The 27,991-nt window shown below is 39.1% G+C and overlaps 1 protein-coding gene across 2 annotated transcripts; it reads left to right on the top strand.

The window, feature by feature from the left end:
* rabep1 (rabaptin, RAB GTPase binding effector protein 1) lies at positions 1-27,989 on the top strand. Of its 2 annotated transcripts, XM_022738745.1 has the most exons (19): positions 1-111; positions 3,387-3,515; positions 3,821-4,024; positions 6,114-6,274; positions 7,967-8,086; positions 8,942-9,077; positions 9,437-9,615; positions 10,466-10,576; positions 12,264-12,725; positions 13,835-13,939; positions 14,039-14,155; positions 18,140-18,238; positions 19,676-19,816; positions 21,963-22,152; positions 22,362-22,373; positions 24,892-24,947; positions 25,576-25,674; positions 26,325-26,441; positions 27,102-27,989. In XM_022738745.1, exons 1-19 carry the CDS (start codon positions 66-68, stop codon positions 27,201-27,203), a joined length of 2,586 nt encoding a protein of 861 aa, XP_022594466.1. In that variant the 5' UTR covers positions 1-65; the 3' UTR covers positions 27,204-27,989. The 2 variants fall into 2 exon arrangements, with proteins under 2 accessions (XP_022594466.1, XP_022594467.1); XM_022738746.1 differs by lacking the exon at positions 22,362-22,373.
* Positions 27,990-27,991: the final 2 nt, after the last annotated feature.

The raw sequence follows: 27,991 nt of genomic DNA on the forward strand, positions 1-27,991 counted from the left end.
TTGGACACTCCTAGCTTCTTATCCCACTGCCCTGGTAATTGCTTCAAGCCCCCCCTCAGGAAACCATGGCCGAGCAGGCCTCGGGATCCCCTCTGTCGTCCCAACATGACGGTAAATTTCTTGTGTCTGTGGAGTTTTGTGGAGGGGGTGTTGAGGGCTGGGAGCACCGAAGGCAGCGGCCTCTGCATCCTTGACAACATTAGCTAGTTAGCATCATCAGGGCGACGTGTCACTGGCTGTCACTGGCTCATATTGAGCATTTAACACCACGCTAATTTGTTACGAAAGCTTTATGTTGCCGAATTATTTCATACTCATATGACTACGCTAACGTTGTTTTCTGTTTACCATTCGCACCACTTAGCAGGTTAGCTCGTAGCTGAGGCTAGTCTAGACTAATTTGAACTAAAGGTCGGCTCTGGCCTCTGTTCGCCTGGCCCAGCCTGGTCAGACTTTAACACGGGTCATATGGGTCTTATCAGCCCATTACTATGTGTTGTGTGTGTGACCTGCACACTCACTCAGGGGCTGGACCATAGTACAGGAGGTTGATCCGGCAGGAGGTCTTTCCCTCTGGTTCTCAAACAGCGGTCCGGGGACCATCCTGGGGTCCTGCAGGGAGTAGCTGTGAGTGACTGCAGATTTAATCTTATGGGAGATAACAAGAACCAGATTACACTTCTCAGCTGGTACCCATAAATATAACTAATATAATCGTGTATGGATTTTTTGGTGGGCAATTATGCATTAAGTATAATTATAGGATGTCTATGTATAAGAATTAATATTTAGATTTTTAGTATAATCGTTTATAATAATTTTGAAGCAAAAAATGCAAAAACTCTAGATGGGTGCAACCTCTCAAATATAAGGATTTGAAGCCTTTCTGTGTCAAACATGACAGTGAATAGAATATCTTTGGATTTTGGACTGATGACCCTGCAAAACAAGATGCCTGAAGATGTCAGCTTGGGACTTAAGAGAGTACAATGGGCATTTTAACTATTTTTAAGAGAAAATGATCAAAAAGTTATTTGAAAAAATGATGTGCAGATTAATCGATAAGGAAAATAATCGTTAGTTGCAGCCATATTTTGTTTATAGGTCTAATTTTGGTCTCTGCTATCTAGATCTAGATTTACAGACACTGCTGCAGCAGTAAAGATCTTTGCACATGCATCTGTGGGACTAAAGTCCTATTTTCATCCTGCAATTTCACTGCTATGGAAACACAGAAGAATTATGAGATTATGTGATTTTAATGGTGACTTTTCATGCATACTTTTAATAGTAGAAATCACATTTTCAACCTGCTGTGACAGACATTCTTCATTTGTTAGTATCTGGGGTTGTTAAACATTTTATGTCATGTACAGTTTCTCCTTTAGATCATCTGAGTGTCAATCTTATGACTGATTCATCACAGAGTTTTATCATCACATAAACTTTGACAAACCTAAAGCATCCGACCCTTGACTTATTTTGTAATCGCTTACCTCGACAACTCTGGAGATAGAAGGAACTTGAATGAAAGGGTATTGGATTTTTGGCCATTCAGATCAATATTTGGAACTGGAGCTTGTTGTAATAGTAGAGTGTAATGCACATTGTGAGGATGTGTTTGGTTATTCAGTTTATAAATTTAATGATTAGTCCATCAGTCAATTGCCAAAAAATACATCTAAAACTGTGCTGATACCCGTTAAAGTCATTTATCCAGAAAAAATGCAAAATATTTTCTTCTTCCAGCTTCTCAGTTTCACAGATTTGCTGATTATGTAATTCTAAATCAAATTGAATGTTTTTAGGGTTTGAAGTGCTGTTTTGGGAAAACAAGCAAGTTGATGACGGCACCTTGGGAATGGCAATTAGGAGTCGCCAATTAACCTAACGTGCGTGTCTTTGAACTGTGGGAGGAAGCCAGAGTAAACCCAGGAGGCAACCCACTTTCTAATATTTAACTAAACAAATAAAATGCTTTTTATGCATAATATTTTGTAGACCCAACAAATAAAAAATTCTGCAGATTAATTAATAGAACGGTGTTAGTTCCCGGCTCTAAATGATCTATAAAGGTTTAAGAGTTTTGAAATGATGCTGCAGAAAAAAAACTTGCACTATGTTTCCTCTTTCCAGATGATACTGCAGAAAATATCAGCATAGTTTGCAGTTGTATTGCACATAAAACTAGTGTTTAGAAGTAAAGTCAAATCTTGATCAACTGTCAATCAGCAAAAGAAACAGTGGAAGTGTCTGCACTGACGCTGATGATATGTGTTGATCTATATCTTATCTAGGCTTCTCTTATTTGGTTTGTCCATTGTCAATAAGATTCAGCATATTGACCCAAAATGTTGCCACATTTGAAAGAGGATTGAGATTGTGCTTCATCCATTTTTGCATCTTAGGTGAACTAGTGTTGACACTTTATTGATTAATTACCAGCTTTGTTTACATAGTAATTCATGTGATGTTTGTGCGTTCCTAAACTGAAAAACTGAGTATTCTTTAGGCCAAAACAGACATCATGACAAATTATCTTGTTTGCTATTATTTTGAAACTATTACAATACCATAAAGTTGTGGAAGTGCAGAAGAGCTTAACATACTGGATGCTAAAATTCATCTGGAAAACATTTGAATATGTGTTGAGCTTATGTGATGGTGGAATTTGTGCTTTAGAGTCTGTTGAGCTGTCACATGATCATGGTAGTGTTGTGCTGAATTGGCCTGCTGCTCGTGCTTGTAAATGTTTCCATGCATGTTTTTGGATGTCTTTGCTTAGATTTAGGAAAAACCTGTGACTTGAAGCCAGTTTGGAAGACTTGAGTGCATCAGTTTAAGCTCAGGAATGATAGGAAAATAGGAAAAAGAAATAAAAATAAATAGATATTCTTCTTTATGCCTGGTGGAATTTAGATTTCCACCCAAATCTTTAGTATTTCTTAGGAAAGACTGACAAGTACTCTGTTATGCATTGTTATTACAAATGATATCATATGACTAGCTCTTCTGTCAGCTTTTACATTGAGAAAAAATGATGCATGGAATGAAACAATGATACATACTTTTTTTTTTGTTTTACCCCATTGTATATTTATTTATTTATATCTGTCATTTATTTCCCCTTATTGTATCGTATTTTTCTTCACTGGGCAACAAGTTTTGCTGACACCAACTTTACACCTGTTTCTTTTGTTTTTTTTTAAATGTGTAACTATGTCCATTGCAAAGCAAAACAGTAGATTTCGAATGTCTTGTTTTGTCCAAAAGTGTTTTAATAGTTCGACTTGAAAATTTGCTAAAATTCATTGTTGTACTTTCAACATACAATTAGTTAATTTCTGTGCTGTGTTATTGATTTGTTTTTTTTCTTGATCATCCAGAGGTGCTCCAGCAGCGAGTGGCAGCTCTGGAGCAGGAGAGGGCCGAGTTCATTAAACTCAAGCAGCAGCTGGAGGCCGAGTTCAACCAGAAACGAGCCAAGTTCAAAGAGCTCTACCTGACGAGGGAAGGTATGGATCCCATAATCATACAAGCTGTAATTTTACATACTGTAGATTCCTTCGCTCTATGAATCATTAACTGCAGCGCTCAGATAGGCAATATGGGCTTGGTAAAGATGGAAGTCTCTATCTGAAATGATCATAATGCACGTCTAAACCTAAGCAGCATTGTGTGGCTTTTTCTTGATCTGTCCCTTCCAATGCTGAGCTTCTGTGTGTATGCTCTTTCGCCTGCTTCCTTTTCTTTCTCTTCTTGCACATTTGCTTCCCCTCCATCATTCATTTCATCTCTGATCCGTCTTGTCCCTCTCCAGAGGAGTTGAAGAGGCAGACCATGGCTCTGGAGGGCGCCCAGTCTGAGCTGAGCTCTGTCCAGACTGAGCTGGCTCAGGCCCGGGCCGAGATAGAGACCATCAAAGCGGTAGCCACCGTGTCGGAAAACACCAAGCAGGAAGCCATCGACCAGGTCCGCAGCCAGTGGCAGGAGGAGGTGGCCTCGCTGCAGGCCATCATGAAAGGTAAAACCAGCGGCTCTTAAATGTGCTGTTCAGTGAAAACGTCTGTTCCTAATTCTACAGTATCATATAGCAAAGACCATTATTAAGTTATACAAAATAGCAACAATTTACTATAAACATATGAGTGCTCTGATTGCATTGTTAATGAAGTTGTCTAGAGCCAGACGAGGCTAATTTTGCAGCAGTGAACTGACTGTTTCCATCCATTCCTGGCAAATGCTGTTTGCTCGTAACGTAATGTAGCGCAACGTAACGTAGCATAGCGTAGCGTAACACAGCATAACAACATGACATAACATAACAACATAACATCCTGAACATAACATAACATACTGTAATGTAACAAAATATAACAACATAACATAATAACATACTGTAACGTAATGTAACGTTGCTTGATTCACATGGACAAGAAGAACTGGTCTGTATTTGGGTGAGTGAAGGAAGCAGAGAGAAGGGCAGAGTATTATGATCACTCTAGTTCGTTTTATTTGATGTGACATGAAGAGAGCAGAGAAGTGGCTGAGTGGAGGAAGTAATGGAGAGTGAGACACAGACATGCGTCACTGAAGACATATTTACTTGCTATAGTTAACAACAACAACAACAACAACGATGGCTGCGTTCGATTCAGGCCAGCAAGACATGACACTAAGTGCATTTCCATGTGACAGCTTTTATGCAGTGTGTTTTCAGTGTGTGTGTGTTTGTGTTTGTGTGTCATCGTGGCAAAATGTGGTCCTGGAGAAACTTACTGTAGCAGGAACCACCACAGAGGAGGTTTTGTTTACTTTGGCAGGTGTTTAAACTGTGTGTCTGTGCATTAAAAACCTGAGTGGGAAAAAAAAATGTTGAAATTAATAAAAAGATTTCACTGGAAAAAAATTGATAAAAAGAAAATAGTTAACTGGACTGGACTGCTGTTTATCTTGACATGCCAAAGTCCTAGTTCTTTAATTTGCATTTTCTTTTACAGATTCTCTGGAAATTTGGTTCAAATTTGCGCTAAATTTAGACAGAGGCTAGGCTAGTGTGACAGTGAACCAGCATGCACCGTACCACATCCCTGAAACCAAAGCGGCTACTTGAATGTCAGCCATAATGTTATCACTTACAGCTGTGCTTCTCCTACTGTGAAGTGTCAAAATGTCTTCTGTTAAAAAGCCTTTTTAACAAACACTGTCAGGATCAGTGTCATTGCCTGCCAAGTCTCCTCTCCACTTTGGCATTTTAGTCCGTCCACGATGAAAATGAACAATGACAGAAATACTGGTTGTAGATTATTAGAATTCCACGGTGGTTGAGTTTGAGCGTCTGCAACCAAACACACGCTGTTTAGACAGTGACATCTCTGCTTGCATCTGTTTCTGTCTTTCGCATTTACTCCGTAGCGCTACGATCCACCAGACGTTCATCGTACCATCTGACATGGATTAAAGTAGATACTGTGATCTGACGCACATTCAAACCAAGATTAATTTATTAGATTAGATTAGACCAGATTATTAGACCTATCTTGCACAATGTGACATGCAGTGAACTTGTATTAGCACAGTCTGTATGTGCCTTCATCAAAAAACGAGATGATACTTGTGTCTGAAATGAGTGCAACATTTTTTTTTTGGATCTTGTTCATTTGAAACTTGATGAAATATAATCAGATGCAATTTTGATAATTAACTAATCAAATAATTCCACGTGGAATAAATGGCAAAAATATGATGGATCCAGCTTTTAAATGTAAAGATTTCCTTCTTTTATAGGATATCAGTAAGAAAATTAACTGAATATGTTTCAAATTGTTTTTTGCATAAAACAAGCATTTTAAAGAAATCATCTTGGAGATTTTAAGCATTTTCTGATAATTAATGGATTAATCAACAAAGTATTTGACAGATTAATAATAGTTAGTTTAAATAGTTGGTGAAACTTATACACATTTATTCATCTTGCATATTGAATTGTATACACTGTAAGTGAGTAATATTCAGGTATAGACGTCTGCAGTGAAACGTAGCCTCAACGATTTGTTATATGTATATTATATGTTCTTTGTTTTATCATATGCTTCCTCTCCGTCATCCCACAGAAACAGTGTGCGAGTATGAGGTTCAGTTCCGCCAGCGCCTGGAGCAGGAGCGAGTCCAGTGGAACCAGTACCGCGAGGCAATGGAGAGGGAAGTCGGTGACCTGAGACGCCGCCTCACTGAGGGCCAGGAGGAGGAAAACCTGGAGGACGAAATGAAAAAAGTAGGCCTTGTTTTATTTTACGTCTGACTTCAGGAACATACTTGTATCTTGTCTGCCGTGTGTGTGTTTTTGTTTGTTTTTTTACATGAAGCTGTAACAGTATTCTTCACTACTGTACTCTGGCAAATTAATTTTCTACGGTTTGGTGGAGCTTTTTGTTGTGAAGCTGATATTTTGTGCTGATATGGAGTCTCAAGTGTCTAGCGTCTCCCCTCGAATTTCCCCCAGCAAAAAAAAAAAAAACAAGATGAACGCCAGAGAACAACTCACAATCTGCCAGATGATACTTGAGCCAGCTGGACCCCTTCCTAGGTGTTGACCAATATTGAATTTTACAGGTTGATGCCAAAATTCATTTTGTAGCTTTTAAGATTTTGGCTGCAGATGGCTGATACTCACATTATACTAATTTTAATAACAATTTTAATGGCCAACAATAAGTATAAAATGGATTTAGATTTCTCATAGAATTGAAAGCAATAAACATTTTCCAGCCGAACTGAGCTGGAGATGTGAAGAGCCACCAGACTCTTTTACTCTCATAGTCCCAGAGAAACAGCAGTTGAGTGTCTTTATCGTCTGTAACGTGACATATTTCAGATTTCAGATTGAATACAAGACGGATTTAACTCAGATCTTTCAGATTTGATTGGTTCGTTCAAAAGTTTGCATAGCTTAGTGAATATAAAGCGAATATATAAAGCAATGAGCTGTAAAGGACTGTTGGCCCCCCTCCTGCACCTCCCTCACCTGTGATGTTAGATCAGGACGTGGAGGTCGATGGAGAGATGAATAAATCGGATTGAAATCATGCTCTTTGGAAATGTAAACAAAGCTTTTCTGACTAAGATGATTTATATGACGGAAGGATAGATTGGAGCTGCACTGACTAAATTGATTAGTCATTCAACAGAAAATGAATCAGCTACATAATTCCCTGATTTCAGCTTCTCACATGTGAGGATGTGATGTTTTTTGTCATATATGACAGTGAACTAAACATCTATGAGTTTGATTGGTTGAATTAAATAAAACAAACTATATGAATACCTTGAGCTGCCAGAAATTATAACGAGCACGTATCACTATTTTCGGACATTTTATTGACCAAATTATCAATGGAATAATTGCGAAAATAATTAAAGCCTTAGCCTTAAAATGATTGTACAGTTCAAGATAAGTCATCAAAGATATTTTTTATGTTTTACAGGATATATTTTGATGTATAGGTGCAAAATGTCAAAAGGATTTTGACAGAATCCAAGAGATAACTAAATGATTATTATATTGACAAGGATTGAGATTTAAGATTTTGTCTTTAAAGAGATCCCCTGAAAGTCTTGTCTACTATGCAGGATTTGTCATTTTGTACGAGTCCATACATTGTTTTTCAGGAAAATCCTGCATAGTTATACCTTTACCTTCTCACCTTGCTGAATTGATGCGCAGGTATACCCCCAGCACCCTGTGATATGAAACTGAATTATTTTCATATACAGACTGAATCATACCAGCACAAATCTCCCTTTATTTGAGTGTTATCTGACTATAATTCAGTCTCAGTCTCTGTAAGAATGTTATATTATGTTGTTGAAACTGTAAAATGAGAAAAAGGCACATAAAAGAATAGTAATCTGTGTATCTATAGACATGTATACATGTGTAATGAGGGTGTGTGAAAACCCTTTAAAGGCCCAGGAGGATGCAGAGAAGCTGCGCTCAGTGGTGATGCCCATGGAGCAGGAGATCGCAGCCCTGAAAGCCAAACTGACTACAGCTGAGGACCGGGTGAAGGAACTGGAGGCGTCTAAGGTCAGTCTGCACTAGATCAATGATTCAGTGTGGAAACTTAATGCTTAAGATGTTTAACTGGCTGTGATATTGACCAGGCACGACAGCTGCTCTTTTCAAGTAAATTGAATGGTTCATTATATTATTATAGTATATTAGAAAGCCTTTCTTTCACTTCAAATCTTCTATGCCACTTCATTATTACATTGCACATACAGACTGCAGGAGTAAAGGTTTTTTTATGCTATGTCATGATTATGGAAAGACATTCAGAAAGTACCTTCTACAAAAGAAAAACAATCTTATGTAAAACTAAGAGGCATTAGTATAAAATATTTCTGGCTGCTTCATTTTTAATCAGCTTCATCATTTTCTGAAAGCAGGGCATGTGCAGGTCTTAAAAAGCTTTTTATTCTGTTTCCTTAAAAAAGAAATAGAAGTTATTAAGAAGTCTTAACTTTAATTTACAAAGGTCATTAATAGGTTTTCTTGCCTTTTTAAAGGTCATAATGTTGGTTATAAAAAGTTTCAGGCTCTCTGTAGCTTGTGACGTACACATGTTAAAGATTGGTACAACAGTGGATTGTGTTTGAACATTGCCAGGGTGATTAAATATTTACTGTCAGTAAAAAGTTAAAACACTTATTACATTTCTGTATCACTTGTAAGAGTTTTATGGTTTTCTTACAGTATTAACCCTCCCAGTCAAATAAAAAGTCTCGTAACTGGGCAGAAAATCCCTCAATCTGGCAACTGAACACGAGTCTGAATGAATGTTAATGTCCAGTGTTGTGATTACAACTTCTTCTACTGCCCCCGAGTTATAAGGTGAAAGAAAACTCATCAGCGTTGCGTGTCTCCGGTTTTCTTTTACAGGTCAAAGAGCTCAATCATGTGCTTGAGGCGGAGAAGTCGTGTCGTACAGACCTGGAGATGTATGTGGCCGTGTTGAACACCCAGAAATCTGTCCTGCAGGAAGATGCAGAGAAACTACGGAAAGAGCTCCATGATGGTACTTTATGTTTTTTTATGAGAGTGGCAGGGTGGGGGGGGGGAGAGATGTCAGAAGAGCAGTTTGTGAAGAGCTCCACTCTCCGCTCTGTGTTATCTGCCTTAATGTGATATGGTATGGGGCATCTTGTAAATTTGACATGTTTATAATCTGCCAAACATTTCCTTTTTAATTCATTTTTCCATAAATATAAATCGTTTGAACTTTAACAGCAGCTCCCCAGAGTTATTTACATTATTGAAGTAGACCACTTCAACTGTAGACATATTTACATGCGGTGATGTGTTACTGTTTCTGGCACATAGCTTTACTACACTACGGTAAACCACAGCCTCAACCTTTGCTCTCTCTCGCCCCAGTCTGTCACAAGCTCGAGTTGGAGCGGCAGCAGCACAATCAGCTGAAACACACGTGGCAGAGAGCCAACGACCAGTTCCTGGAGTCTCAGCGCCTCCTCATGAGGGACATGCAGAGGATAGAGAGCGTGCTGTCATCTGAACAGCTCCGCCAGGTGGAGGAGATGAAGAAGAAAGACCAGGTACACACAACAATGTAACACCACTCTAGTTCACTGTGTTTTGGAGTGAGAAGGTGTCTGCTCTGGAGAAACTATAAAATGTCGTTGATTTTTTTTTTTTTCCAACTAAGCGTTATGATCTTTTATTTTCTATCTCCAATTAAGAAAGAAATCCCCACAATAATGACGATAAACCAATAAGTAATTTTCAATAAATGTATCTTCTACAGGAATAGGGTTACATAGCGGACACGTGTAGGGGAAAGAAAACACATGCTCAGTGTTGGAAACGTAAGAGTGAGCGACCATGAGGAGACTCAGAAGTCTGCGCAGGATGAGGGAATTCACTGATTTGGAAAATGGTTCAGATTTCCACAGCTGGATAAACATTAACAGCTGAGTGATGTATGTTGCATGCAGGTATGAAAGGTTCCATCAGAACGAGTCCACAGACCGGCACAGTCCCAAACTGCAGCACTAGCAGCCAAAATTAAAGCATCATGTGGTGATGTTGGTACAAACCCCAGCAGTAGTCGAGTCTTTGATAGGAACTTTTTATTTTTTATTATCATGTGGCTGATAAAAGTAAACACAACTTGTAGTATGTGTTTAGTATAATACGTTGATCTTTTGTGTGTTTTTGCTGTATGTTCCATGGTTGTAATGGATGACGTGTGGTGCTCAGAACCAAAACATTATGAACTCCAAAATATGATATATTCCAGTTCAACACCACTGCAAACTACATCCTCCTCAATAATAAAAATATAGTTAAATTAATACCTCTCTGAGGGTGTCAATCAAAACTGAACATTATTCTCTTTGTGAAAGTAGAATTTGTGGCTGATGAAACATTTTCTCTCTATCCAAGGAGGAGGATGAAAAAGAGAGGCTGAGCCAAGTGAAAGAGCTGCACGAGGACGATGGGGGAGACAACACCGAGCCTTTGGAGGATTTATTCCTCGGGCTGAGCGTTGAGGAGGTATGAGCATAATGTAATTCAATACGTCCCTCAGAGAGAGCAGAGCAGGCTATTATTGTCTTGCATCATATTATATTCCCTTTGAGTAAAGCAATCTTCAAACAGGAAACATGGCACCTTCACTTTTGTCCTTGTGTATCGTGTTTTTAACAGTCATAAACTGAAGAGCAGTGATGATTTGAAATATATAATTGTGTTACTTTGAGCTGTACCTTAAAATTTCAGATATTTAAATCTTATGCTATTTTGTCTTTATCTTTAAGTAGCTGGGATTTTATACTAATATGCTTTTAATTGAAAAGCTGAATGGGAGAGGCAATTTGAGAGTTTTTCAATATTAAATATACAATAGTACAATATACAATTTAAGCTGCAATCTTAAGACAAGAAAATGTTCAATTACACTTTAATTTGTCAAATTTTACCGTGCACACAGTGAGGCAACTATTTAATCTTATCACTAAATATTGCAAATTATGTTCCTGGTTTCCTGTTGCCTATAAAGTATGTGTTTAGCAAGACTTATGACTTAAATCTTATGTATAAAGGATGTCATAATTTTATGACTGATAGTTGCTTTAAGCAGAGCAGACACTGTACAGACTAAGCCCAATGGTCCCCTTTGCCCCAGTTTGAGGGGGGTCACGATGCCTGATGAATTTCCCGGATGATCGACAGTCTGGCTGTCAGACAATCGTGATCAGTTGGGTTTCTGGCATGTCAGAGATTTAGACCAGCTGTCTTCAGTTTGAGCAGATCCACGGTCCAGTTTCCCACATGGCTTTTGTCTAAAGAACTGCTGCTATAAACTGCAGTGAGCTGGTTTTAATATTAGAGTAATATTTTACACGTTGTGTCCTCCTGTAGTCTTGACTCCGACTGTGCTGTCATAGAAATAAACCTGAACTGTGCCGCAGGACACGCAGTCGACATGTTCCAGCCATCTGCGGTTCCATGCTTTTCTTTTCCTATTTCCGTTCTTAGGAGAGTTACACAAAGTAACACTGAACTTTCTCTTTTTGTCAGCATCGTTGAGGACATGTCTATTTGAATGGAAATATATAGGAACGGTCATTGGACAAAATATGTTCAGTTTGAGCATGTGGTGATTGGTTAATTGATCTGGATCTGTACAGTGTGAGCACAGAGGTTGTACATTTGGACTGTGCAGAAAGAACAAGCCAAAGTTACATTTACATTCAGTGTTATTCACCACTGTGATTCAGTGTATTTCCTTCCTCACAAAACATCTTCAGTCTGCATTTTTTTCCCATCCATGTTGAATAGCTTTCCTCTTCTCTGCTTTTGTTGCCACATTGTTGTGTTCCTTGGTGCGTTACCACCACCTGTAGATCATGTGCTCGTGTGTGAAACCACTGGCAGGAATGTGTACTGTCACCCATGTGTGTGTGAGTGTCCTCGTTCTTGTGTGAACAAGTACAAATAAGGCGAGGATCCGCTCATCGAACAACTGCTCGATTCTGCTACTACAGGCTAAAAACTCCACAGGCTACCTTTTAAAAACATGTACTGTTTACTGAATGCAGAAGCACAGTGTCTGCTCAGCTTTTAAAAGAGGAAGCCCTTCTGCTTTTCATTAAGCTCATTCTCAACATGAATGTGAAATGTGAAATGGTGATAATAATTTCTTGTCTTCTCAGGACTTTATTTGCTCTTTCTCTTTCAGCCCCACACCAACCACAGCGCCCATGGCTCAATGCACTCCTTAGACACTGACGTGGGGGCCGGGGGCCCCATGGACCCCTACAAAGACAACCTGCGAAGAGTTCAGTCGACAGACAGCCTGGGCTCCTCGCTGTCCGTCCAGCAGGGCCTCGGCGGCCAAAACCACAAGGCCAAGTCGGCCAGCCACCTGGACGAGTCGGACTTTGGGCCCTTGGTGGGGGCCGACTGCGGCGGGACTGACAGTAGTTTTGGTGAAACTTCGTCCATCAGCTCGATCAAGCTGACAGCGAGCCACTTCCTGCTGACTAAAGACCAGGAGAAGGCCATCAAAGCCATGACGCCTGAACAGGAGGAGACGGCGTCGCTGCTGTCCAGCATCTCCCACGCCCCTGACACCGCCTACTTACCGCCTGCTGGCTACCGACTGGTCAGCGACAGCGAGTGGAACCTGCTGCAGCAAGAGGTGCATCCTCCAGGCTTTTTCAGAAACATTTAATAGGTCGAACACCCTGCTGGGGTCAAATGTGGCTCAGAGCATTTACTGGTTATGGGAGGACATCACATTTATACAGCACTAAATAGGTGTTAAAAGTTTTGTTTGGGTTTCTCGCCATAAATTAAGTTTGATTTTAATAACAGAACCTCAGATGATTAATCATAAAATGAGATTTATTGTGGACAAATTTTCTGATTTGTTCGATTGTAGTAATATTTATTTAATAAAGCAACATTTTTTCTTAAAAGTACACTTATGTTTGAGGTGGCACCAACCTCATAGAATCATTTGATCCTCTTGTTTTCCAGCGTCTCCTCTTCACAGTTTTATGTCTGAGCAGCTCTGTCGCTCTATCTTTACTGACTGTCTGAGTTTATTATTGTGTGCAGTAACAGGGAAGGAAAATCCATCACATGCAGCTATTTTTGCACATTATTTTGTAGTTTGAGAAACGGGAGCATATTGTTTTTATTGCACTTGACTTGATGCTTCCCCTATTGAATGAGATCAGATATACCGCTCTGATTTGGGGGTAGAGGTCTGCGTGTTAGATTAAGCCTCTGTTAAACTGTGCATAGTTTGCATTTACAGAGTTTATGCTCTGCTGCGTTGACGTAATCTAAAAAATATTTTGCCACCCAGCTGAATTGCAAACTGCCAGCCTAGCTCTAAAATTAATTTGAAGAAGTTTGTAAAAGTAGATTCAGCCGTTCATGTTTGGACCGTATCTATGTTGTCAGAGACAGTGGAACTATTAATGAGGTTTGGAAATGGCGTCTTTTTTCCTTGGAAACAAGACCAGGATTCCTGGAATTCAGTCCTAGTACTAGAGGAAGAAGAAATATTTCATTTCATTCATTGATGATATTTTACACATAAAGATTAGAAAATGGAAAGTTAAGAAAAGTATGAAGTTTCTGTTAATGAACATGCGATTTAGCTGTTTTAAAAGGTCTTTCTGTGTGTGAGAGAAATCTTAAACCGAAAACTTTTCATTATTGTAGGTGTAATACGTTACATTATCAAATAGTTATCATCAAGTGTTAACGTGGTTTTCTTTTTACGTCTGACACCAGGTGAAAAACGCTGGCAGGAAGCTCGGCCGACGTTGCGATATGTGCTCCAATTACGAGAAGCAGCTGCAGGCCATCCAAGGACAAGAGGCCGAGACACGAGATCAGGTTTATGCCTTTGCTTTCACTTCTTCACATGATTTCAACTGATCAGAAGTTTGACCAAAAATGTTAATTAGCGGGATTCCTTCTTTCACTCTGTTCCAGGTGAAGAAACTGCAGGTGATGCTTCGTCAGGCCAATGATCAGCTGGAGAGGACGATGACTGAGAAACAGAATTTGGAAGATTCAGTCAAATTAGGCAACGAGGAAACTGCTGCTAAGGTCTGGACACAGTGAATGTATTAATAACCCCAAAGGAATGAAAATGAAATTCTTATGTTGATTCACATCTCTGGTTTAGTGCTTGATGTGCAGCTGTGTGGACAACTTAGATTTGATAGTATAGAACAATTGCAGGAAAAGAATTGGTAATTAGGTTTATTATTTTTTCTGTTGCTTTCCACACAATGTGTTTATTCTGTGTCTCGCAATGTTTGACAATGTCAAAATCTGACACTGTGGGCTCCAGCTCTGACATTATTGAGATGACTGCAGTGGTGGAACTGCTGTTGCTTAGGTTGCAATGCTTTTGGGGGGGATGTACACAGGAAGTACAAATATTGTCATGGGATTAGTGAGCTACAGTGTGGGTTACAGCTCGATTGTCATTGCTGGTATCATTTTCACTGTGTGTGTGTGTGTGTGTGTGTGTGTGTGAGAGAGAGATAATGGCAAAATGTAGTCCTGCAGACATCTACTGTAGCAGGATATACCACACAGTCTCTCTGTCTAGTTCGAAGATGGGTGTTGTCTGACCCATGAAAACTGAGTACTGTAGCCTGTATTCGTTTGCATTTTGGCAAACTGGAACCATCAAAAGCTGAATGCGTCATTAGCTGTTCCTATTTTTAATGCACCATTGGATCTACAGACATCTGTCACCAGATTATTTTGATAGTGGAAAAAAAACTTAAAACGTGATGATTCTGAGGGAGGTTCTGCCTTTTTTCTGTGATTTCCAAGCAGATTTTTGGGAGTGTGTGTTGGCATCAGAGATATTGATGCCTAACAAATAATCATGTATAGATGTACTGTATAGTCCCTGACATGTGGCTGTTTAGTTCAACACTTAGTTTTAGTGTCATGAACCCTGGTTCCTGCTTGGTCATTGTTCATTATGCTGCTGTCTGCAGCTTTATCCTTTTAAAGGCTGTTTGCCTATGTTAGTGCAAGTGCAAGTGCTGACTCAGTGGAAAGGAGAAGTCATCTAACAATATTTTGAAAGTACTGAAGGTGTTGATTTCCTGTTTCAGAGTGTGTAGGAAAATCAATGCACAGGTGCATTACCTTAAGTGCAGCTTTGCACCAGAATAGGTTCACTGAGTTTCTGCTTCTCCCCTGTGCTGGTTTGGTATTTCGGTAAGTTGCTGCAGCGGGTGGAGACGTGTACTGAGAGGGAGTTTAACTGGTAATAGAGCAGTGCAAAGCAATTTGGTGGTAACAAGATTCAGTGTTTAGTGCATTCGACCATGCCCCCACTTGAACCAGCTCAACATTACATTCTGCACAGAGCATCCATTCTCTGTGCTGTTTTTGTCAGTGCAGTTGGTGGAAATCCACATAGGCCTCTCCAACTTCACACAAAATCCTTCTTATGTATGCTCTGCTAATCTAGTCAGTTTCTCATTAAATTTTAAACCAGTTGGTGTATTTAATTTACAGAAAGAATACAGTTTTATTCCAGTTATGCAGGGATGCAAATAGCATTTATTTTATAATATATATTTATATAATATATGATATCGGCAGAAATTTTTCTTTTATTAATTGTTCTGTCTAATAAATGTCAGAAAATTGTGAAAACATCCCATTACGGTCAAAGTGACAGTGAAAGCGAAAGTCACATTTGAATAGCTTATTGTGTTCGACAGTCCACAAACACAAAGATATTCAGTTATATGAATATCTTTGTCAGTTATGACAAAGAAAAGCAGAAAATGTTCACATTTAAGATGCTAAGAGCAGAGAGGTTTTACTTGAAAAATAACTGAAATGATTGATCATTTATGAAATTTGTTGCTGATTAATTTTCTGTCAGTTGACTTATTGTTTCAGCTCTAAAGTTATGGCAGTAGAGTAAAGATTTACGTTGTTTGGCGGCCTTCTCTTCAGCTGATTAACTCCCTTTACAGCCATCTGAAAGCAAAAGGTGTGTGTTTCCGCTGCAGTTTCTAATTTCAGTGATTTGTAGCATTGTGAAAGTGTTAGTACTCATCTGAGACCCACTGGTTACCTCTATTTAATCTTGAGCAGCTAGATCCAAAATAATTGCAGAGTGACCCTGCAAACGTATGTTCCTTTGTAGTTGTAAAAAACAGGATTCACAGGGAAAAAAAATCATAATATTAATGAAAAAATCACATTACAATATAAAATTGTGCTTCCTCTTTACTGTACATCACTCATGACCATCCATTCCCATCAGTCCTCCCTCCTTACGCAACAACAGCAGGTTACCAGGGCAACAGCTGCATGAATAATCCTCTTTCCAACATGTCTGACAAAACTTTAGCCTGAAACATCACATATTTTATTATTAGACCTGTGGGTGCGATGATGAGCAGAATCATGACTGTTCATAACTGTGTTACTTTATTGTCCCACTGTTTTAACCAGAAACAATAATTTGTTAGAGAATTATTTGTTGATGGTTAACAGGCTTATTATTATGAGAAATTGTTATTTAATGCAGCTGTGCCACACCTCACAGAAGTTACTTGATTTTGGCAGTGAGTGTTGCAGTAGTGATATTATTCTTGCATAGAAACACAGCTTGGCCTGCAGCTGGAAATTATTATTGATTTGTCTTCTTATAATTTTTATCAGTTGACCGATTTAAACTTTGGACTATAAAATGTCATAAAATAGTGGAATAATGCCTTCAAATTGCTTGTTTTTTTCTGAGCAACTATTCAAAACCCAAAGATATTTAGTGAAATACCACACAAGACATAGAAAAGTATCAAACCCTCACAGTTCAAAAGAAGGAACCAATTCATTTTTGGTATTTTTGCTTGAAAAAATGATGAGTTAAACCATTAATCGATTATCAAAATAGATGCTGATGCTGATGTTTTGCAGTAAGAGAATATTACTAGACGGCTGCTCTTAAATGGGATGAGCGGAGCTGATGTGATTTGCCCTCATTTTTAATAGTCCCTGATAAACTGATACCGATACCGATAATGGATTCCTCCTCATCCCACACTTTTGCTATGTGCACCCCGGGTGCACTGCAGAACGCTAATATAGCAAAAGTGTGCTGCCATACTTGATGCACTTGTCACTCTGCACTTTGAATCATGAAAATACAACCCAGTTTCTGCTTAGGAAGGTGTTTTCTAGGTCTTACTTCTGAAACCTGCACAGTGTGACACCCCGTATAAAGCAGCAATCTCACTGGCAGAAATGAGGAATGAAATAAATAAATAATCCTTTATGATGCTTTATGGACTGATATCAACCTGCAAGGACTCTGCAGTGCACCTGAGAGCAATATGTTGGCTCTGCAGTGTCAAATCATAAGCTGCATTATTTTTTTGCACTTTCACATTGAGCACAGACTTTTTCAAAAGTGTGAAAACACCTCATGTCAGTTCACACACGTCAGAATAATTATGGACATATGTGTGTGGCGTGTGACCCACAGCGTGCAAGAGCTCTCACAGTCACAGTTTTCACCAACAAAATTAATGTCATAGAGCACAAGCTCACACAAGCTGTATACTAACATTTCTAGTATATGGATTAAGACGTGTCATCACCCGGCTCCTACGCCATGACAAATACATGAATCCACACAATAAGATGACGGTAAATTAGGATATTTGTTATACTAAAGTAAACAACAACATAACGTACATGTGTGAGTGTGATGGGATGTGGGGGTGTTGTAAAGTGAAAGCAAAACAAGAGTCAAACAGGAAAGAAGCATGCAAACGCTGGCGGGGATGAGTCCAGGTGTGAGACGGAGCGAGGGCAAAGCCTGGCTGGGGCTTTAATCCTCCAGTAGCACTTGGTCCAGGTGCTCCAAATCCAGCTGGCTGCGTTCCTCTGTTACCTTAAAGGACACACAGTAAAACCACAACCACCCACATATGAGCAGGTTGGGTGGGGGCCACAGTGATGACCACAGTGTATGACCAAGCATATGCCCTGAAGCCTTTCTCTTGTCTTAGTGATGTTTTGCTTTGTGTTGTCTTGTAGGTGTCTGCTCTCATGCAGAGAGTCCAGGAGTCAGAAACGCTGCTCAGCACACTACAACAAGCCTTCGGTGACGCTAAGAGGAACACACAGGAACAGATGGTGAGCAGCATATTCTCCTGTTCGCCTCGTGTTGCCTGTTCTTGACAGCTGTGTTTGGCTCTCTTGTTCCTTCTAATGCCGCAGAGTCTAATATCAAACAGGGTTTTGGTAGTGCCGGCAAGAATTTAGCTCTTCAAATAAGCATATCAATTTTGTTTTGACAACAGGCTTTCGCTCTGTTATCCGACATGCAGCCCATCTGAATTGCAGCTCATGCCTCTGTGGCAGTAACATCACTGTTGCTCCCTGCCCCCAATATTTGTTAATACAATGATGAGGAGTTGTTACTAGAAAAATTAACTTAAATATGTCCAAAAGTTGCTCATCCGCCACAACAGAAATGTACAGATGTGCACCCTGTATATGCATATGCACTGTAGTAAAATAAGTCTAAAGTACTATATTGTGAAATTACAAGTTTTGGGACTGTTGAATTATATTGCATTATACTGACACGTGCTTCTAGTTTGTCCGTCCCATTTGTATTATTGAGGTTGGCTGAATAACATAAGCACCTCTCTGTATGATACAATACAGTGCAACAGCACCACAGACTACATCTGAGTTGAGTCAACACCTCTCTAAAGCAGTTTCAACAAACATGAACAAGAACATTATATTCCTCAAGAAGGATGATTTTTTTTGCAGGACTGTTTTATTAGACTGCATTCGTTTTAGCTGGATGTACCTAATAAACTGACAATGAGTGTATATCGATTATATAATGTTATTGATTCACTTTCTGTTGGTCTACTAATTGATTATTTGCCTAATTGTTTCAGATCTAGTTTAAACCTAAAAAATCGTAAAGTGGAACCATTACATAACGTCACTGTTTCTCATTACCACAAATATTTGCTGACACGATGGAGCTCTTGGCTGCATTTAAGTTAAATATGCTCAAAAGTTGCTCACCCACCACAATAGACACAAAACAAATGTACAAATGTGTAAACTGCACATCACTGCGGTGCATTGCTAATTACTCACTTTGCCTGGCAGATTATTGCCCAAATTGAGAAGTCAAAACAGGAAGATGTGAGACAAACACTCTGAGTAATGGATATGCAGCTGCAAGCTTTATCAGCACATATGACTTCAAGATCTTTGCAGACAAACTTGTTTGCCAGAGCAATGAGACATTCCTTTTGCTACATGTGGATTTGATATAAAGAGGCATGAGTCTTAATACTGTCACGAAATGAGTCATATTGCTGCACCTAGCAAAACTAGCTCCACAGGGAGAAATGGATGAAGTGTGGCTCAATAATGAGACACTGGCTGGTGAGTCACTCCTCACCCTGTTTTGAAGTGGTGCTGGTTCCATACGACAGGAGGTTAAAAAAAAAAAAAAAAAAGGAGAAACAAACTGACACATGATGAGATGGAGTGATTCATTCATTTATTTATTCTTTTTTTTTTTTCCTCTCGTTTCAGGCGGTGCTCGTGAAGTCGAGGGAGCAGGTGGCAGACGAACTAAGCCGACTACAGAGAGACAACGAGAGCCTGCAGGGAAAACACAGGCTGCACGTAGAACTACAGCAACAAGAGGATTTCCACATGCCCAATACTGTGCAAGTATGTGGAGCCTCAATCACACCTCGACCGCAGCGTTAGCATCAGTGGTAGGGCTGCTATTGAGCCTCAAAACTTCCCTGCATTTAACTGAAGTCACTGGTATCACTGTACAAAAAGCAGGAATTGAAACTCTGGCCAGCTCCATAACCTCGTTTACTTATTATTTGATCAGATCGTTCCAGATTTAGATGAAAATTTTTGCCAATTTTAGACTGTTTTTGTAAAGCTTCTCTTACAACATTTGAGATCTTTGTCTTCTTTTGTTAAATGTAGTTAATGTATAAATTGAGGTTTGATTGGGTAGTAAAAGGAAGCAAAAATAATACAATAAAATAAGAATTTCAAGCTTATTATAAGATAAAAGTATGATAAAGTGCAATAAAACCAGGATTTGCTTAGCTAAGTGGATATCCTTTCCAATGCAAATCTGGTCACGTGCCAGTATTCACCTCTGGTACACATAACAATAAAAGTAAACAAATATTATCCTCAAACTGTACTTAAAGCATAAATAAATGCAGAAAAATGACCCACAAGTGTCATATTATTATATATTTCCTTACTCAATCATTATTAGTAAAGCATTAATTTGTACGTAGCATTTTATTGTCGTGGTTGGTCGGGGGTAGAGCAAATTTTTATGTTTTTTTTTCCAAGTATGTCTTAAAACAGTATTCACATGACATGTCCATAAAGCACTGTTGTTCTCTTTAATCGTTCCCTCTGTCCATGCTGAGAGATCCCTTCTTAAGGCGATTTCAATGGAAGTGATGCAAAACAATCCTCATTCTGTGCTAAGATTTATTCTTTTACATACTTTATATTGTATTTGATAGTTTAATCTACATCATATTTTCATGTTTAGGTTGATGGTAAATTAAAGTAAATAGTAACTAAATCTGCCACGTAAACATAGTGGAGTAGAAGTGTAAAGTAGCGTTTAAGTGGTGCTCAAGTGAAGTACAAAGTTGTACAAATTGTACTTAAGTACAGTACTTGAGTAAATGCACATTCCACAACTGGTCAACAAACATGGGTGATCCAGGTTCACAGTGATACAAGTGAATGTGACAAAATAATCTCAGCTCGGTACTTAGTTGCTTTGCACAGCATTTCACAGTCTTCTTCAGCGACTCGAACACAATGTATTGAAAGCTGTAAAGAAATGCTGAAAGGAAGCATTGAAAGGTCGAGCTGGAGTTGAGATTATTTTGTCACAGGCACCGACCCCAAGGTCGAGCATGGACGTCCATGCTCAAATTGCTTCAGTTTAATATGGGTTCATTAGAGGACATGCTTCTGGGTGTGCTCCATCTGTCACTAAACAACCCGCTGCTCTCCATTTATAACCTATTACAGCATGAGCAGTGGTTATCCCCATTCATGCCACATAGAGAGTGGGGGAAACTGACACCAAATTATAGAGAAAATAATCTCTGCAGCGTCGCGGTCAGAGGCTAATTGCCTCAGTGGTAATGCCTTTGTGACTCCTCCAGCTCATTTTCAGTGATTATTGGCACCAGTGCTCATTTTTGAGCCAAATGACAAGGTGAAAATCCTATGATTTTTACAACTTTATTCTGTTCTCCCTGTTTAGGAGGTTCCCCTCCAACACACACTTCTCCTCCCACACAGTGTTACTCATAGCCTCTTGCTGAAGTGTGCTGCTGCAATGGTATAAAAAAAAGAGTGGGCCTGTGCTTAAGTGGAGGTGGAGAAACAGTGACATTTTCAACTTGTTGGTGGTTAAATAAGCTGCACATATAACATTTATATCTGTATCAACATGCAGAAATCATTCTAATATGAAGGAGAACAGATACAGTGTAGCTTCTCATTATTCTCACTTACACTTTTGGATCTGTATTCGATAATGTATCGGTAAATACTTTGTGTATAGTGTAACAAACCTTTATTTTAGTTTGAATTTGTTTCTGCATATACATATAGAAGTGTGTGTCATCAGCGTACAGATGCGTTTTCACCAAACGTTTAAATGAAGAAAGTCACAGCCCTGTCTGTGAACTGCTTCCATATTGAGTTTCTTTTGCTTTGTTCTTTATCTTATCTATACGATGATGATGATGATGATGATGATGATGGTCCCCCACATTGATGCCTGTAATGTAGTTTGATTCTTCTTCAGGAGCTCCAAGGCCTGGTGGTGCGGTTGCGTGAGGACATGGTGGCGTTACGGACGTCTGCTGATCACATGGAGGAGAAGCTGAAAGCTGAGATTCTGTTTCTGAAGGAGCAGATCCAGGCTGAGCAGTGTCTGAAGGAAAACCTGGAGGACACTCTGCAGCTGGAGATCGAGGGCTGTAAGGAGGAGATAGGTGAGACTCAGCGTGAACTGTCGAGTTTAGCAATTGACTAACCATTGATCAGCTATGTGGTAAATATCTAACCAATCATTTTTAGTAAAAGTTTAAGCAAACAAACTTTTCAAAACTCTTGAATTCTGCCAGCACACAAATTTTCTGGACAGTTTTTACATTACTCTGTTTCTGCTTTTGTTTCTTCTCCATTGATCACTGTCATTCAGACATCTTGGAAGGTATGACGAACGCCTTGAACGAGCTCACTTCAACTGCTTTTATGTTTGTGTGTTAATGGCATAGTTGTCAGACTAATAACTGTAGTGAGTCTTCAACATAGCGCTTTCCCTCATATATGTTTGAACTGTTTTGGAATGGCTAAAATGTGCATTAATAGATAATTCACCTCATTGTATGTTGTCCCACACCGCAGATTAGTCGTCATGACATGTTTCACTGTAAATCCAGATTATATCAAGGATGTCTGTGAAGAATCTCTCTCACCCAGGTCATGGTTATCTAAGAAGAGTTAAATCAAGGGCAACTGGACTTGTTTGTAGATACTTGTTTAAGAAATGTTTAATCTGTCATTGAAGACTACATCCACACTACTACGTTTTCATTTCAAAACGATCTCCGTCCAGACTATCACACCTGAAAATCTGCAATCGCGTACACTGGCATGCACAAGCCGGTGTGAACAGGAGGCAGATTATCTACTCTGCAGTTGATTAGTTGCAAAAAAATACTACAAAATAAGGATCAGTAAAGCCAGCTGCAGTGTTAAAATGCAGAATTTAACTCCTCAACAGCTGCTAGCAAAGACAACAAGGTCAGTAATGCTTGTGATTTGTTATCCATGTTGCTTTCACCACCGGTAGTCGAGGCAGATAAAACCCAATCAGGGAGTGACTGTGGATGTCCCCGTCATCGTTTCCAAAAGTCTCTGTTTTTGCCCGACCAGACAACAACACAAACTAAAACGAGGCCAGCAGTGTTTCCAAAACACTCAGAGTAATGTGGGTGAGAGGTGAAAACGTAGCAAAAAGAGATGGCGTTTTAAAACGAAAACGTAGTAGTTTGGACGTAGCCCAAGAGGCTTCTTCATTTGCAACTGACTGGTGAGGAGTTCCAGGTATTTAACCTCTGTGGGGCTGTTACCGAGGCCATCCACATCACTAGGGTCATTGTTTGTTGTTGTAACGACGGTTGTTAGTCACTGAAATCACCTGAGGCCAGGTGTGAATGGTTGTTAAATCTCATAAGAAGGGTTGAAAGAACAGCATCGTAGGTGGGGGATAAGTGGTGTCGTAACGACTCTCTTGGGTGAGGGGTGAGAAATCTTTAAGTATCTACAACCAAGTCCAGTTGCCCTTGATTCAACACTTATCAAGGATGATTGTGTCCTGCTGATGAGTAACACTGTTGTCACATCCTGGGATGGGGTTCAATAGCATTTTCAGTTCCCAATCCCTTATTGAATCCCTTTTAGATTGTTTGTTTGGTGGAAAATTAAGACATCTTTGTTTAAAAAAAAAAAAAAATGTACAGTTTTAATTTCTGGGATTCTGCTTTGTCACTGCTCTGTGACATTCATTAACCCTGCCCTGAGTCACCTTTCCTTTTCTACATTTACTCCTCAACGCAGGGCTGTGTTTCAGCTACAGAAGTGCGCTTGTATGTATCACAAGGGTTTTGTTCTTTGCCGATGCTTGTAGTGTCACAAAGAGGCAAAAGAGAGAATGAAAGATTCGATAAGGGATTCAGCTTAACGAATCTGAGTGTTTCACCAACTTGTAACTGCATCCAAAACAGATTCAGCCAGCAGAACCCGTCTCTATGGGCAGCTTAGTAAAACAGTATTGTTTGTACGATTTGATGTATTTTGCACTCAGAACCTAAACCTTACGAATGTGTTGATGTTTACTAAAGAGCTACACTCACTTGTTTGGAGCTTTAGTTTACTGGTCACCTTCGCCAGTACGTGAGAGACTTGGTGTCGACATCGTCTCTACTTTTGGTTAATAGTTCTGTCTGGTGTAACACTAACTTAATGTTTGACCTATGGCTGCAACTAATGATTATTATTATATATTATATATTATTTGTTATATATTATTAATATATGAAACTCTGATGAATTAGAAAACTTTAACATTTTAGAAGCTGGGACTAAAAAGATTTATAATTTCTGCTTGAATAAACAACTAGAACATACAGTATATTGAGTATCAAAACTACCAATTAATTTATAACAACCAAATAATCGATTAATCAACTGTTTCGGCTCTAGTGTAATCCATAAATAGTTGCTTTTTGGTGGTTAAAAGGAATGGGAACGTTTAATTGTGGAAGATTTCTCTTTCTGGGGCCAGAGGAAGAACATAGTTTTTCCATTTACAATGAAAAATGTACCATGTTTGTATTTCTCTGCTTGGTACCTGTTCTCTCGTCTAATGTTTTAGCGTTTGATGGTTGCTAGTGTTCATCTTTAAGTTCAACACTGGTTTGAAAGCTGTCAGTCTGTTAGTTTTTAGAGTTTGTCGTTTAGACCTCGTACTGTCTGTTTCACACGAGCCAAACGCGCACATCGTCTCAGAAGCAGCTTCGCCTTCACTGAAGGTGCAGCTTTGTTGCATTATTCATAAATTGTCAAATAATTTTCAAGGTAGCACATTATCGTTCCAGAGGGAATACGTGGGCTTTGAGATTCAGATGAGCACTGTATGATCCTCTAATGATGTCTCCTTCCCACAGCTTCCTTCTCCAGTTTGAAGACGGAGCTGGAGCGAATAAAAGCCGAGAAGGAAAAGGTACTTACTCTTTGCTATCATGCAGTATGACACCGCAGTGAGGAAAGACAATTCAGTTAGAGTGCCACTAAACATGTTTAAAACTATATTATACATATGTAACCGATGTATGAGCTTTTGTTGATATACATGCCTTTCATTTCATCCTCTGATAAGAGGATGAAATGAAAGATTCTTGCTCCTGATTCTTGCTCCTTATCCTGTTTTTCACTATTTCACTATTTCCTTTATTATGCACACTCTGCTACTTACTACAGATGAAACTACAAAGTTAGATTTCACACACTTTTCAGTAGCATTGTTATTTTTATCATCGCTGTAGCGGTGTAAAGTTGCACAACTGTAATTTTCACATTCGTAAAAAAAGGGACTTATCACTTTGTGGGATTGTTTGCAGAAGTTATTGTACGTGCTGTGGACACTACATTTTTCATGTTACTATGGGAGACACAGTATAAAGAATAAATTTCACAGATCATTTCAGAAACTGGACACAAAATGGTGGAAAATATACACATATAGTGCATTATATAGTAAATAGCTGGCTGGCTTTAAGTTGTAAACTCTTGGTGGTATGAATTACTTGTAGTGCCTCTGTGTGCTGATCTGTTTTACCTTGTCTATGTAGTTGGAGAGAAGTCTCGCAGAGAAGACTGAGACACTGGAGAGCATCCAGGGCCTGAGGATCAGCCTGGAGCAGCAGCTCAAAGAGCTCACCACTGCAAAGGTCAGAGTTTGACGCTGTCTCACGATGCATTTACCTGTGCCACACAAAGCTCTACCCAAACTTACTTTAACGTGGCCAATCATATCAGAGCCGAGCAGATGTCTTATCAACAAATGCCCCAGTATTATTTACAGTAGCTCTTAGGGCATTACTTTCTGTTTGTCAGGATCTACCAGCTTATACAACATCAAATCCTCCAAACGGCTCATATTTCCACAATATTTTAACCTCACTTCATCGTCTGTCACAACAGTAGATTGTACAAAATGTTTTAATTAACGTTATAAGAGTGAGGGATGTAATATTTGCTGATTTAAAATGATGAAAAGATGATATCGAGCATTGAGGTTCTTTCCATGCAAGAGAGTTCACATTCTGTATTTGTTGTAAAAAAAAAAATAAAAAATATTACAGCCTTTTAGAAATATCCAGAAAAGTCCAGAACCACTTGTAAACCGCTTTTTGATGGAACTAAACCAGTGATTCAGTCACTAATGCACAGTCTACATCATTTTGAATTATTCAACAAGTGAAGCAGTGAAATATTTATTCCAGTTCTTTAGATTTTTTTCTTGCAATTTACTGGCTCCATTTAGCCTTTCTAATCGAATTCGTCTGTGTGTGTGTCTGTGTGTGTGTGTTCGCTGCAGAGTGCACTAGAGACTCAGGTCCTTGACGAGAGAGGCAAAGCTCAGCGGCTGCAGACAGAGCTGGATGTCAGTGAACAGGTTCAGAAGGACTTTGTCAAACTTTCTCAGACTCTTCAGGTAAGAAGGAGTTGGGAGGTTCAGAGCGAGATACGTTATCTAAACTTTATAAACAGCGCTCTGCTTCATTTATGGTTGAATGGAAACTCTGATATTGTTGTTTTCTTGGGGGGAAAAAAAAAAAACAATTTCTGTTGCCAAACATCTGTGTTTGTGAGAGACGAAACAGTTTCCATTAACCGAGCTAAAGCTTTGGAATTGAACTGTTTGAATTCAGTGGGACCTTGTTTTTCCTAATATTTACCTGTGTTGTTATTACCTAATCTTCTGATAATTAATTGTTCAAGACTTTTTTGTACAAAATGCCAAACATTTCAAATGTTTTTTTAAAAATCTTATATCTAGTTTATTTCTGTTAATTTGTTTGCAAATACACATTTAGAATAACACGTACAAATAAAAATAAAAACATAAAATATGCAGGGGGGAGGCAAAAAATTCTGGTAACTAAAAGATAAATCAAAGTTCAATTTAAATTAATAAAAGGTACAATTACAATAAGCAAAGTTATGGTTGATATTTATGTGGTATTGAATTGAATATATCTGAGTTTGAAATGCTGATCAGACAAAACGAGACTGATACACCTCTGTTGGTGAGTGTGTGTTCTCGTAATAAAATCATTTGACTTCATCGATGGCTGTCTGTCCACGTCCTCAGGTACAGTTGGAGCGAATACGACAGGCGGACTCCTTGGATCGAATCAGAGTGATCCTCAACGACACCAACTTGACTGACATCAACCAGCTCCCAGAGACATGATACCACTGAATGAAAACTGCCTTCAGTTTCATTCCCCTCTTTCTCTATCACTGGCCCAATAACATTATTGATCTGACCCGACCCTTCCTCCTCCCCATAACCACCGTGGAAGAGTTTGGAAGGACAAGGACGGACGTGGCATGAGGAGGTCATGTCCCTTTGTGTACATTATAAGTCATGGAACACACCGCGGATAGAGTAATGAAGAAGAACACTACTAAAAAAAAAAAAAAAAAATGTAAATAACTAAATGTCTGACTGTGGACGGAGGGAGCGGAAGTCCATCTTTGTGTGGGTCTGTCTGTGTCTTGTTTCTACTGTAGATATGACTGTCTGTATTAGCTCAACCAAAAAGGTTTGTCGTCTTCTAAAGCACTTTTCATCTGCAACTTCTCTCTCCAGGTAAATAGAAAACAAATGGATGCATAACCTTTCTCTTTCGGTTCTCAAAGCGGTTGATAATCGCTTCCTTGTTCCACTGGCTTGTTCTTTCCCTGTGTTTGTTTGTTTTTGTTTTGTTTTTTCCCCTCCCATTTCTGGCTATTTTTCTGTGGCGTTTTCCACCATGTTTTGGTCATTTCACCCTGTGCAACCTATGATAAAGACACAATGAAGGAACTAAAATACTTGCACATAACTTAACTGGGATAAAAAAAAAAAAAAAAAAAAAGGAACATAACACACAGCGAGCAATACCCTCCATTTCTTAAACATCCTCTACTCTTGCTTTGGTTTTTGCTCTTAACTTCTGACAGAAATCTTTTTTTTTTTTTTTTTTTTTTTTTTTT

Source organism: Seriola dumerili, unplaced genomic scaffold (genome assembly GCF_002260705.1).
Source record: "Seriola dumerili isolate Sdu_G_001 unplaced genomic scaffold, Sdu_1.0 BDQW01000040.1, whole genome shotgun sequence".
NCBI classification, from domain to species: domain Eukaryota; kingdom Metazoa; phylum Chordata; class Actinopteri; order Carangiformes; family Carangidae; genus Seriola; species Seriola dumerili.